Genomic DNA, 13450 nt, shown 5'->3' with positions numbered 1-13450 from the left:
GAGCGCCGACGTGGCCATGTTGTTACTAAACATAAACCACCTACGAACACAGTCACAACATGTCTGCGATGCACTAGAGGAGTGGGGGGCCCACGGAGATAGACTCGGCGGGTATTGCCCCACTGTGATCCTCTGGTCACCCTGGCTTATTCACCAAAGTAGCACTTTTCTGATTCAGAAAAACAAACTAGATCGGGGAATAGGTGAGGGGACTCCACCTCATTTGAGGCACCTGAGTCTCGACCACGCATCTAGAGCACCGAACAACGCGCTGGGTTGCCATGGCAATTTTTAGACAATATTGGACCCACATCTGAATAGCAGAACTAAACGTGAGTTAGCCGGTTAGCAGGAGACATGGTGTACGTTACACAACATAACATACAAAACTACAAATTTTGAACGATCGCTAGAAAATATAAACATCAATTATTAATCATACTTACAGGATGAGATTCAGAGGAGCAAGCTGGTCCAAATAAACTGGGCACTGATCCATATTTTAAGACCAAGTGTTTTGTGAATCCTGCGTTAAACTCCCTGAGGTTTGAGAAGCAGTCATCAGTAAAAAGATGGGAACACAACAAAAGATTGTACTGCTGTGGTATTTTTTTTTTTTTTTTTTTTTAAAGAATTTTCCCTGGCGTCTGCGCGCGCAATAATTGGGCGGGCGATATGCTAATGTTTCGTTGTGACGTCACAACGAAACGGCTTGGGATTTGTTTTACAAACGACTCGTTTATTTGACCCTGAGTCGACTCTTACTTTTGAGAGACAATAACTTTATATACAGTGCATTTTCAGATTTAAAACTTTGCAGGATGTTTTCATTCACTTAGAGCTTTGTTACACACTACATAAAAAAGGGTAAATCCTTTGTTTAAAAATCCAGAGTTTTTATTATAGGTTTTAAGATAGAACCACCTGAAAGTGCATTTGTGGTTAAGTCCCCCATAATTACTCAATATATGTTTATGCATCATATAGAAAGGTTTGTAGCATAATTCAGAGCACAGATAATATTTTGGGGATGTTTTTGGTCAGTGACTGATGTACGCAGCATCTCATGACTGCAATGCAGCAGCGGACAGATTGAACAATTCTAAAAGCTCTACACACAAAGCAGCAGCATGAGATGGTCACATGGCACATGTGATCTGTCTTCTAACAGCTCCTCTGGGCTCTGCAGTGTAAGATGCGATAATAAAACTTATTTTTTCCTTGTTCATTATGTCTGTCTCCACTCATGCTGTTTTAATTTGGTTGTCATAGATGATTCTCAGGGTTATGAAAATGCCAGTCATTCACTCTTTCCACAGGACTAAAAGAGAGCGTATTTTCTTAGCCTGATTTGGCATGTGTTTTATGGAAAGTCTTGCTACTTCCCAATTATTTCTACCAGAAGCATCATGCTGACATTTTTTACATAACACAAAAAGTTATCAAATGTCAAATCTGCTCTTTTCCATGTATTATTTCCTTGAAGTTCAGTTCACTGAAAAATAAAATAGTCTGGATTTGAATTTAAGTCATTTACAAGCTAAAAAAGTGTTGTGTGTTTGTTTTGCCTCATCCACCATGTGAGCCAGGACCACCACTGGTGCCACCTCAAATTAATCATGGTTGTGTGATGCCACTAATTCCTACATTTACACATTTGACAGATGCTTTTATCCAAACTTACAGTGTATCCAATCTATAGATTCATGAATTCCAACACCTTGGTGTTGCTAGCACAGTGCTCTGCTTTTTAAGGATGCTTTCACACTTGGTTCGATTGCCTGGTCCGAATCCGATTGCTCCCCTCTCCCCCTGCCCCTACTGGATTGTGTTCACATTATATTATTTGGATCCAGACCGAGGTGCGTTTGATTAATCAAAGCAGCAGTTGTTTTCACCTGTTGCTTGGTAGCAACCATGCGAGAAGGTGGCAAAATGCATAGCGTTGCTCAACCTCACTTTTATATTTTGTTTTTTGAACCTCTGGTTTTGTATTCAAGGAATCAGCACATAACAGCACTTGTGTCCATCTGCCGCAAATGTACTGCAAATGTTCTAAAGAACGCGAAATGAGATATACATCAGTCACACTTGTCAGGAAGTGAATGAGAACACACACACAAACACACAGTTTTATCGAATCATAACGTCATCAGTAGTGGTTCACTTCCGAGATTTAGTATGATTGCGTTCATATCAGCAGAGAACCGTACCAAAGTTCACACGAATCTTACCCCAGACCACCCTTTTTAGGTAGACTCAGGTATGGTTCACGGAAGCGCACTGAGTTCGGGAAACAGTGTTCACATCATCCAAAGGAACCGAACTCTGATGTCAATCGAACCTGGGTGTGCACCAAAAGTGCTAGTGTGAAAGCACCCTAAGTTACATTTGTCTAGGTTTTTCATGTTTATCTGGCTGGTAGGTTTATGTGCATTTTTAGGGATTGCTGTTGATTTCTAATCCTATATAGTGCATGAATGTGGGGATCTGTGCCTTTCAGGGCTTAAAGTTAAGACTGTTAGGCCCTGTTTACACCTGGCGTTATAATGCGTTTTGGTCGGATTACAAGTGAACAACGCTTAATACAGGTGTAAAACGGGTCTAAAACATTTTGAGCTAGTCCACTTTAGACCACTTCCAGAGGTAGTCAAAACTCAGTGTACTCCCCCCGGATTCCTGGCTGTGGTAGGAACAAGCCAAGAGTGAGGTGTCAGGGTGTGGAGGGATGCTGAAAACTGTTGAGGAATGTAGGTGAGTCGACTGTGTATAAATAGGCTTCCTCTCATGCTGATAGGATAGAAGATTAGATGTGGTAATTGCTGATGATGAGTTGATTGGATAGATCATTTGAACGTGCTCCTCCTGAACTTTGTTAATGAAACATCATTTGGCGTGGTCTTGCGGCTGTCAGAGCAGAAACGGTTGTATGCATGTGTATGCTGTAGTGGCCCACCAGGATTTGACTGTCAAAAGAGCCATGCCTGCATCCGATAGAAGCAGACTGCAGCAGGTAGATCTATTTGTGTGCATGTGACTGTAAGCATATGTGCTGGTGTGTGCAAAGTGGTATGTATCAGTGTTCCTGCCACTCCTTTACTATCACAATCACGTCGGTAGTTCTTTTGTTTTTTAGTATGGATGTACACGGCACAGTTTGTCATGTACGTTGGGCTGTGTTTGCATTTAGATTTGTTGTATTTCTTAAGTCTTTCCTCAAGAGGTAAGCTGTTAGGATCTTATTAAACAAATTTAGGTGACATTTATATGTTTTCCCTACCTGTAGAAGTAAGAATTTAGGATTGAAAGTTAAAGCATCACATTGTGTAATGCTAACCATGAATGTCAGTACTAACCCCTTTAAAGCCGAGCAACACTCAAAAACGACCCAACATTGCCTGACGGCTGACCGTCGGCTTGGTGTGTACCGGTCTTAAAAGTCTGTATGCAGGATGTCATATCTACACTGATAATCCTGACCTCAGGTGTGGGCATGTGTTGTAAACCAGAAACATTTGTCATGAGTCATTGATAGTGCAAACAAAATAATGCTGACACAATTTAAGGCGTGGAAATGCCAGGAGACGGTTTTCGTTCAATGAACACAATAGTCTCTAATTCTCCCTGAAGCAAATCGTCATGCTGTCTGCATAAAACTATTGTATATTTGAAAACGAATACATCATAGACTTTGCCTTTGTTTTTTTGTTTGGTTAGAAATAGTTTAGCACTTTCATTGGTGAATGATTTTAATGTTTTCCTCTCTTCAGAAAGCTGTATGGTTTCATGTATCTGTTCCTCACAAATTACCTAAGAAAAACATAGTGAACATTCTTTCGTCATAATGTTTCCTGTATGCGTGCCTGTCATGCCTTTCACAGGTTGGCTCATCCATCATCATACTTTGTGTGATTTTAGTTCTGGGTAGTTAAGAATAAATGCTACGTGTAACTGATTCCATTCCAACAGACACTTTTTTATGTGGAATTATGCACAAAGTTTGGTGTTAGTAAGTTTTTTTTATTATTATTTTGAAAGAAATAATAAGAATACTTTTATTCAGCAATGATGCATTAAATTGATCATAAGTGACAGTAAAGACATTTATAATGTTACAAAAGATTTATATTTCAAAAACATTCTGTCCTTTTGTACTTTCTATTTATCAGAAAAATCCTGAAATGTATCATGGTTTCCACAAAAATATTAAGCATATAAATATGAAAATTCACAATATTACTGTTTTTACTGTATTTTTAATCAAATAAATCCCTTGGTGCCTTCAGTGCATTCATTCAGTTATTAGCAACTTGTAATGGTTTGATATCTGATATCTTTGATATCCTTTTTTTTTTTCTTTTTTTTTTTTTTTTTTTAGCTCAGTACGCCCATGAATGCAGTCAGTAGTTCGGAGGACATTAAACCCCCTCTGGGTCTGAATGGGGTAATGAAGGTCCCGGCACAGCCCACAGGCACATCCCTCTCCCTCACTAAACACATCTGTGCCATTTGCGGAGACCGTTCATCAGGTGACACACACACACACTGGAACACACATACCAAGATGATTAAAAAATATATATTAATGCACTACGTAAATTGTGTCTGTTATCATAATTTAGCTATTGTGTCAGAACCAAATAGCTAAATTATCCTAATATTTATATTAATAAATACATTATTAAAAAATGTATATTTCACATGTTTTTTCACTTCTTTGTGTTATTTCACGGCTACTTGCCAAAATAGTAAATAATGGACCTAAAATTTTATTTTGATTGCAAATAGTACTTATTATTTGAGACAAAAGAGCCCACAGACCGATATGAGAGACTAGCATGTCTAGTTGCCAGGAACAACATACTGTAAACTGTTCAGTTCAATAGTCATTATCCACCTTTTCCTACACCCCATGATGCTTTGTGCGAATTATGGGAGTAACTTATGTTAAACTGTAAACAATCAGCAAAAGGTTCACTCTGTGAATGCAATAATAAGCATTTTCAAAATCTGGGTACAATGAGATGACATTATTCTACTCACCCTTCAACCATCAGACATTAAAAGGACATATAAAAGTGTAAAAGCATTAACAAATTACTACCACAGATCATGAATAACCCCCGATTATTTCAGTATATGTTGTCCTTTTTTATACTGTTACAGTAGAATACAAAGGAAAAAAGATGATAATCAGGGGGAAAAGAATGCAGCAACTAAAAAGAGCTCTTGCCATAGATAAGATATTCTTGTTATACCACGTCACGTTAAAATACCAAGCGTTACGTTATTCTCTTGAAATCTGAACATGAGAACTTGAAGGAAACTTTACAGCTCATTCAGTCAAACTGACAGATAAGGATTATTTGTAGAGCAACCTTATGATTTGAAATTATTTGTTTTAGTCTTTTTGAGTGGAACTTCCCCAAACCGGAAGTGCCTCTCATAATCTAAAACGCAGTAGGCTTATTAGGAAAAAGGAGGATATAAAAATGTACGACCACAGAATGCCCCAACTGACCAATCAGAATCAAATATTCCAGAGAGCTGTTTAATAATATGCTTTATTGTACTTGTTAATCTGCAGTCATGAAATTGGTCACTCCATATATTATATCTTTCAGAGAAGTGTGTGACAAAAACAGATGTGCAGCTGTTGAATTATTGATATCAAATACCAATTAAAGATAACCCTGCTGGGAAGAATACTAAAGCATATGTCTGCTGGCAGGTAAACACTACGGGGTGTACAGCTGCGAGGGCTGTAAGGGCTTCTTCAAGAGAACGGTGAGAAAGGATTTGACGTACACTTGTCGAGACAACAAGGACTGTATAATCGACAAACGTCAACGCAACCGCTGCCAGTACTGCCGCTATCAGAAATGCTTAGCCATGGGAATGAAGAGAGAAGGTGCGTTGCTTCTTTCTGTGAACACATGACAATTCTTAATAATATCAGAATTTGGTCATATTCTAATGGGTCATATACTCATAAAAGGAATAGTTCACCCAAAAATGAAAATCATCCCACATTTTACTCACCTCCAAGCCATCCTAAGTGTATATGACTTTCTTCTTCCAGACGAACACAATTGGAATAATATTAAGTAATATCCTGGCTTTTCCAAGCTTTGTAATGGCATTGAAGAGTTTTTGAAGCTCCAAAAAGTGCATCCATCCATCATAAAAGTAATCTATACGACTCCAGTGGGTTAATAAACGCCTTCTGAAGTGAAGCGATATCCATATTTAAAACATTATATTGGCTTCCGGCAAGTGGTACCCTCAGAGGTAACCCTACCACCGGAACGCAACTCTCTCACTGGAGTCATATGGATTACATTTCTGATGGATGGATGCGCTTTTTGGAGCTTCAAAAACTCGGGCACTATTCAATGCCATTACAAAGCTGGAAAGAGCCAGGATGTTATTTAATATAACTCCGATTGTGTTCGGCTGAAAGAAGAAAGATGGCTTGAGGGTGAGTAAATTATGGGATAACTTTAATTTTTGGGTGAACTGTTCCTTTAACCCGATCAAACAGAGCAAAGAATCCAGTTTCTTGAAATCACCTCATTCTGAATGTCTAATGTTTATTTTTATCATGTCCAAATGAAAGTAAGTATAAATGCTATGAGACACAGTCAGTTTTGAAAAGTCAAACTATCAAAGAAACATTTTGGAGGAGATCTTTTTACAGACTTAAAAGAAATAAACATTAATCAACACATGGCACAGATGGTTGAAAGCGCTAATGACCTACAATTTGCAGTTCATTGCACTCCTGTATGCTGTTGTCAAAGAAATGAGTGAGATTGATTAATGTGTTGATTAAATTATACAAGTTTAGAATCATCTAAAAGGAACTGAATTAAATGGCAAGAGGTTGTATTTCCAGTATTCCCACTAGAGAATAGTGGGAAAAGAATGTAGGCTTAAATGTAATTAATTCAGAATATATTCAGAATATTACATGTATGAGGACATTCCAATAGCTGAGAAGCATGTTATTTATTTATTTTTCATATACGCACTATCCCTCATGTTCTGTTTTTAAGATTGGGGTCCCATATGATAAATTTCATAATAATGATTTCAAAAACAACCTCTTATTGTTCCTTGAAACTCTTTTAATATGTTTTTTTTTTTTTTTCGGACCTAGTTAAAGCCCATTAGCCAGTCATTATGGAAGCTTTATCATTTTGTTTGATGACAAGGTGGGTCTTTTGTAGAAAAGTACAATAAAAGAAGTCACAGTAAACAACCATCAGTATACCATTACAGCATGATACCAGTAAAACAAGTTTAGCATGTGAAAACTGATTGCATTTATTCATTGTTTTATATCTGACATAAGTTGCATTGTGACATTTTTAATGGAAGACATTTGAAGTATGTTAAATTAGTTATGTTGTGCTATCAATTTTGTTTATAATCTGTTCTCAAAAGAGTAGAAAAAGTCATAAAGAATAATCCTGATACTAGAAAGTTAGGTATATTTTTCAAGCTAATAAAATGATCTTGAACATGAGGGCTAGACCCCCTATACTGAGGCCTCTGAGAGAGAGGTAACCTGACACACTTCTCCCCCACAAGTCACTCTCTCTGTCTTTCTGTTTCTGAGGACAATAAAGCTAAAATAATTTCCTTGTGCCTCTCTCCTCACCTCTCAGTGACTCCTGGAGTAAAGCTTTATCCTTCAGCTGACCTCCACGGCTCTCTGCTGCTCCTACTCAACAATTCCCCTCATGATCTGCTAGCGGTTTCTGTCTAACAGAGAGAGAGAGAGTCATAAAACAGGGCTTTTACAGACAGAAGGGAAAGCTGAAATGTTCCACAGCCTGACGACGAGGCAGACGGGGCTCATTTCCACCAGGTCCAGACCACAGTAGTCCGACTGTGTGGTTTAGACCTGGCTCCCCCTCTAAACCAGGCCAAACAAACGTGTGCACTGTGTACACAACACGCAGATGCTCGCCCAAATGTGGCACACACACACCAATACATTGTCAACCTGCATAACTAATCGTTTGACCGAAAGTTTTAGAAGGACGTTTTTATGGACCATGACTTTGTCCATAGACTGAATAGAAGCACAGAATCTTGTTTGCACTGGATCGTACCCAAATAAAATATACATATTTTAAAAAGCAGAATACATATTACTAATAACGTTGCTCCAAATGTAGAATGACCTCCTCAACTTTCAGCCTCTGAAGTCGATGAATAATGGGCTGGATGCATATGCAGCTCGATGAAAAACAGCCTGTGCTGTTTTTGTGGAAATGTGTAGATTAAGAGCAAACCAAAAGCAGCTGTGTGTTATTGTGCACAAGGTCACGGCTTTGTTTGTGTATGTATCTGGACATGTCACACATGCAAGCCATTCTAATTTTGTATGTGCACGTGTGCAGCCGTTCAGGAGGAGCGGCAGCGGGCGAAGGAGCGGAGCGAGGCTGAATTCGGCAACTGTGCCAATGAGGACATGCCCGTGGAGAAGATTCTGGATGCCGAACTGGCAGTGGAACCAAAGACGGAGACCTACGTGGAGGCCAACCTGAGTCCGCCTGCCAACTCTGTAAGCCAATCTCTCCCTCTAAATCACACTCAGTGACATTCAACTTATGGAGAACATTTGGCTCGTCTGAAGTGTGCCATTTCAGAGTTACACTTCACAATTGCTCCTCAGTGAACAGACTGGGCTCTGAATGTCAAGACTAAAGAAAGGTTCCAACCTGCCTGCAGATATAGAAAAGACAGTTTTAAGAGTTTTGCAGCTGTCCAAGAAAGAGTCAGATGCAGATACAAGTATTTCTGTTTGTGAATAAGAAGGGCTATTTTTACGATCCCACTCCCAGCGGATGGATTCGGCTACATAGCAATGCACTTTGGCTTTGAAGGCCTCTGTGCAGACCCCTTGAGAGGGGACATACTGCAGAAGAAGCACATTGTCATGTCACTAGATAAGAGCTTCAGCCATTAACCATGTCAGTTTGACACACCGAGGCTAGTGCCGCTGTGTATATTTATGCCTTGCGCACATTTGTCCTCTGTTTTGTGCAGCTGTAAGCTCTAAATCAGGTAGAGGTCAGGGGAAAAGAGGCATATGCTTTGTCTTCCCTACTTTGTATTTTCAGATTGTTTGTTTCCCCCACAGTCGTTTTTTAATGGCTGTTTGTGTGTTCGTCCTTGAGCCCTGGGGAAGGTCCTCTCACATGAATAGGGCTCTAATGAATTTGAGTTCCTTTTGGGTTGATTGGAAAACTGTTAAGATGTGATGATCTTAAATGAAAGCCGTGTAGAATAGGAGACATTTAAGCAAGATGTATATCTTATTGTTATGATATTTGAGTATGGTGGTGATATGAACTGAGCGCTCATGAATACACTTGTGAAAAAGAAGTGAGCTTAATTGTATGGAATGTAGTTGTACAATTGTAGTGTACTTCGAAATTTGAAAGTATATGTAAAATAAAACTACTTGCAGATAATTTAATGTTAATGAAATAAAAGGCTACTTAAGTGTACTTAAGTGAGAGTACACTTTCACAATTTTTATATTTGTAAAAGTGCACGTCATAAAATAAAATAAAAAAAATACTTCAAAGTACGTTTTAAAGAAGTACACTATTTTGATTTGATGACTAACATACTAAAGCACATATAAAGTACTTGATTATCATTTTAACTGTAGTGTGTTATTCAATATTACATTTAAAGTTAACATATTTTAAATGTACTACATTGTAACCATCATCATTACAAATGTGTACTTAGGGAATCACTTTATTTTAGGGTTCAGTTCTCACTTTTAACTAGTTGCTTATTAGCTTGCATATTACTAGTATATTGGTTGTTTATTAGTACATATAAAGTTCATATTAATGCCTTATTCTGCATTACCTTATTCTACATCCCTTAATCCTACCCAATACCTAAATTTAAACACTACAAAAACTACCTTACTAACTATTAATAAGCAGTAAATTAGGAGTTAATTGAGGCAAAAGTTGTAGTTAATAGTGAATATGTGTTCCGTATACTTAAGTGTTACCGTACTTAGAAATATAATTAAATACATGACAAAAGTTTCAATAGAAATTACATTTTAGTTTACCTTAAAGGGATAGTTCACCCAAAAATTAAAATTCTGTCATTGTTTACTCACTGTCAAGTTGTTCCAAACCTGTATGAATTTCTTTCTTCTGCTAAACACAGAAGAAGATTTTGAAGAATGCCATTGACTTTCATAGTATTTTTTTCCCTACTGTGGAAGTCAGTGGTTACCGTCAACTGTTTGGTTACCCATATTCTTCAAAATCTTCTGTGTTCAGCAGAAGAAAGAAATTCATACAAGTTTGGAGCAACCTGGGTGAACTTTCCCTTTAAATGCTTGTCAGTACACTTGGCAGTATGCTTTAATCATATTTCAAAGACAACAAAAATAATTTTGAAACCTCAAATGTGGCGTGATGGTTAGAGAGTTGGACTTGTCACCTGAAGGTTGCGGGTTCGAGTCTCAGTACCGGCAGGAAATATAGGATGGGGAGTGAATGTACAGCGCACTCTTCCACTCTCATTACCCACAACTGAGGTGCCCTTGAGTAAGGCACCTAACCCCAATCGCTCTTTGGGCACCACAGCAAAAATGGCTGCCCACTGCTCTGGGTGTGTGTTCAATACTCACTGCTGTGTGTGTGCACTTGGATGGGTGAAATGCAGAGCACAAATTATTAGTATGCGTACTTTCACTTTCATTTAATTGAAATTAACAAGCAGTTTAGTGTCTAAAACATACACTAGTTTCAAACAAGTATATTCTTTTAAAGGTAACACTTTAGTTTAGTGTCCAATTCTCACTATTAACTAATTGCTTATCCTCAATCCTAACCAATACCTAAACTTAGCAACTACCTTACTAACTATTAATAAGGAGTAATTAGGAGATTATTGAGGCAAAAATCATAGCTAATAGTTGGTTAATAGTGAGAATTGGACCCTAATCTACAGTGTGACCCATTTAAAGTATATTATTTCCAATACCCTTTGTAAAAGAATGCTAAAAAGTACTTATTTTCCACAAGGGTATGTTACCACTAAAATGGAAGAGCTTTTCGCTCTGGGTAGATGATGATGGTGCTTCAATGATGATGTGATTTTGGGATCCTACAGGGACAGAATTTGCTCCATGACAACAGCAGAACATGCACAGTTCTCTGACATGCCAGGCTGTTGGTTCATGAGTGCTTGTTCTGATTGATTCTGGGCTGGAGAGCTTGGGTTATTCAAGCAGAAGGAAAGGCTTTTAGAGAGCAAGAGTTAAACAGGGAATAAAAATATTCCATTGGGGAAAATGATAGGAATGATTTCCACAAGACTTCCCACAAGTTATCTGTTCATTTTCCACTCACATCACTGAGTTTGACAGTTGAGTTTCTCTTCATGATATCTTTGCAGAATGCAGATAAGGCAAAGTAACGTCACACAGTGAAGTCAATAACACTCAAAAGCTGTTTCAGAGTTTGCAAATACATTTTGTCCTTATTTCTGCATTGTTTATTGCATTCTCAGTAAAAGTCTGATATGTCCAAAAGCACATTTGTGAAGAAATACACTACCGTTTAAAAGTTTGGGGTTTGTAAGATTTTTTAAAATGTGTTTGAAAGTCTTTTATGCTTACCAAGGCTGCATTTACAGTATTTGATAAAAAAATACAGTTTTATATATATATATATATATATATATATATATAGTTTATTCCTGTGATGTCAAAGCTGAATTTTCAGCATCACTCCATTACTCCAGGCTTCAGTGTCACATGATCCTTCAGAAATCATTCTAATAAGCTGATTTGATGCTCAGGAAACATTTCTTATTGTTATCAATGTTGAAAACAGTTGTGCTTTTTTAAACTTTTTTGATAAATAGAAAGTTAAAAATAACAGCATTTATTTGAAGTAGTATTTTGTAACATTATAAATGTCTTTACTGTCACTTTTATCAATTGTAATGCTTCCTTCATTAATAAAAATATTAATTTCTTTAAAAAAAAGAAAATCTTACAGACCCTAAACTTTTAAACAGTAGCATAAAGTGCTTTGACTCATACAATATGTTAACTCTTACAATATCTTCCCCATCCTCACACAATAGAAAATTGTATCTCAAAAGTTGCTCTTTTAAATCTCAGTGTCACACGGGGTGCTTCAGAAAAGATGGAGAGTTGGATCCAGTTGCAACAACAGCTTTTGTTTTTTAACAAAATAACATAAGTAAATCAAGGCAAATTCAGAGTAAATTCAGACATGGGGCAAGTCAGGCAAAACAGTACTGAAACAACACATGCGAAACATTCACAATGGACCAGACACTGTTCACCAGACACTGAACAAAGGAAACACTGGGGTATAAATACACAGGCTAACAAGGGCTTGACATGGAACAGGTGTGGGTAATGAATTGCTATGGCAACAAACATCACTGAAATAATTTGGTCTAATTTAGTCCAATTCAAGAAATGTTTGAGTTCATATTGAGATATCTGACCTCTGATTTGCAGATGCTGGTATCTTGGCAGTTTGAGACATTGTCTTTTCTGAAAGTAGGAGATCACTAGGGTATTTTTCCCAGGAGAAAATCAGAGAATCAGGAGACCAAATCAAAAGTTTCCTCTCCATTGCTGTCTAGGAGAAACAACTGTGAACTCATTTTTGATTTTTCTTTTCTTTGTGTGGCCATGGAAAGCTACTGACATAGAGTTCTCTTTCTCTTTCTCTCTCTCTCTCTCTCTCTCTCTTTAGCCTAACGACCCTGTAACAAACATCTGCCAAGCAGCTGACAAGCAACTCTTTACTTTAGTGGAGTGGGCCAAGCGGATACCTCACTTTTCTGATCTCCCGTTGGACGATCAGGTCATCCTTCTGCGAGCAGGTGCGTCAGTAAATAAACACAGACCACTTTTTTTTTTTGAGTCATGCAGACATCGACCTAACATGACCTATTTGCTGCACATCTATTCTTCCAGCTATGAAGTTACAGCTGAAAACAGCATCAGCTAATGAAATGAGTATGTTTACGGTTATTTGACATTACAGTCTATTCCAGAAGCATTTATATAGATTTGTAGATACATTTGATCCAGCCTCGGGCCATAGCATCGATTAAAGAAGGAATTCCATCTCATTATCTTGGAGTGAGAGTCCTTATTCTGTTAAGAATGATGGCTTCTACACAGATCGAGAGAGAATAAGAGGCTGGATTGTTCTCGCCGTTCACATGTTGCATTTATTTCATTAGACTGAAGGTTGCCTGAGGACAACCAAACTCTCAGTGTGTTTCTGTTCAGTGTGTTTTATTCAGAGCTTCAGAAATGGGATCGTAGCATATGAAAGTGTAACGATGTATTTAACATCATTAGAACACAATTTTGGTTAAGAACATACAACTTAAG

The 13450-nt window shown here is 37.8% G+C and overlaps 1 protein-coding gene across 2 annotated transcripts in view; it reads left to right on the top strand.

The window, feature by feature from the left end:
• rxrab (retinoid x receptor, alpha b) overlaps positions 1 to 13450 on the top strand; it is a 71825-nt gene that overhangs the window by 47297 nt on the left and 11078 nt on the right. For both annotated transcript variants that reach the window (XM_051893814.1, XM_051893813.1), the window contains 4 exons: positions 4379 to 4529; positions 5732 to 5911; positions 8415 to 8578; positions 12801 to 12930. In XM_051893814.1, the coding sequence (XP_051749774.1) occupies positions 4379 to 4529; positions 5732 to 5911; positions 8415 to 8578; positions 12801 to 12930 (625 nt within the window). The remainder of the gene's footprint in view (positions 1 to 4378; positions 4530 to 5731; positions 5912 to 8414; positions 8579 to 12800; positions 12931 to 13450) is intronic.

This window comes from Ctenopharyngodon idella, chromosome 5, assembly GCF_019924925.1.
Source record: "Ctenopharyngodon idella isolate HZGC_01 chromosome 5, HZGC01, whole genome shotgun sequence".
Lineage (NCBI taxonomy): Eukaryota > Metazoa > Chordata > Actinopteri > Cypriniformes > Xenocyprididae > Ctenopharyngodon > Ctenopharyngodon idella.
This window is presented reverse-complemented; position numbering and strand designations above follow the sequence as displayed.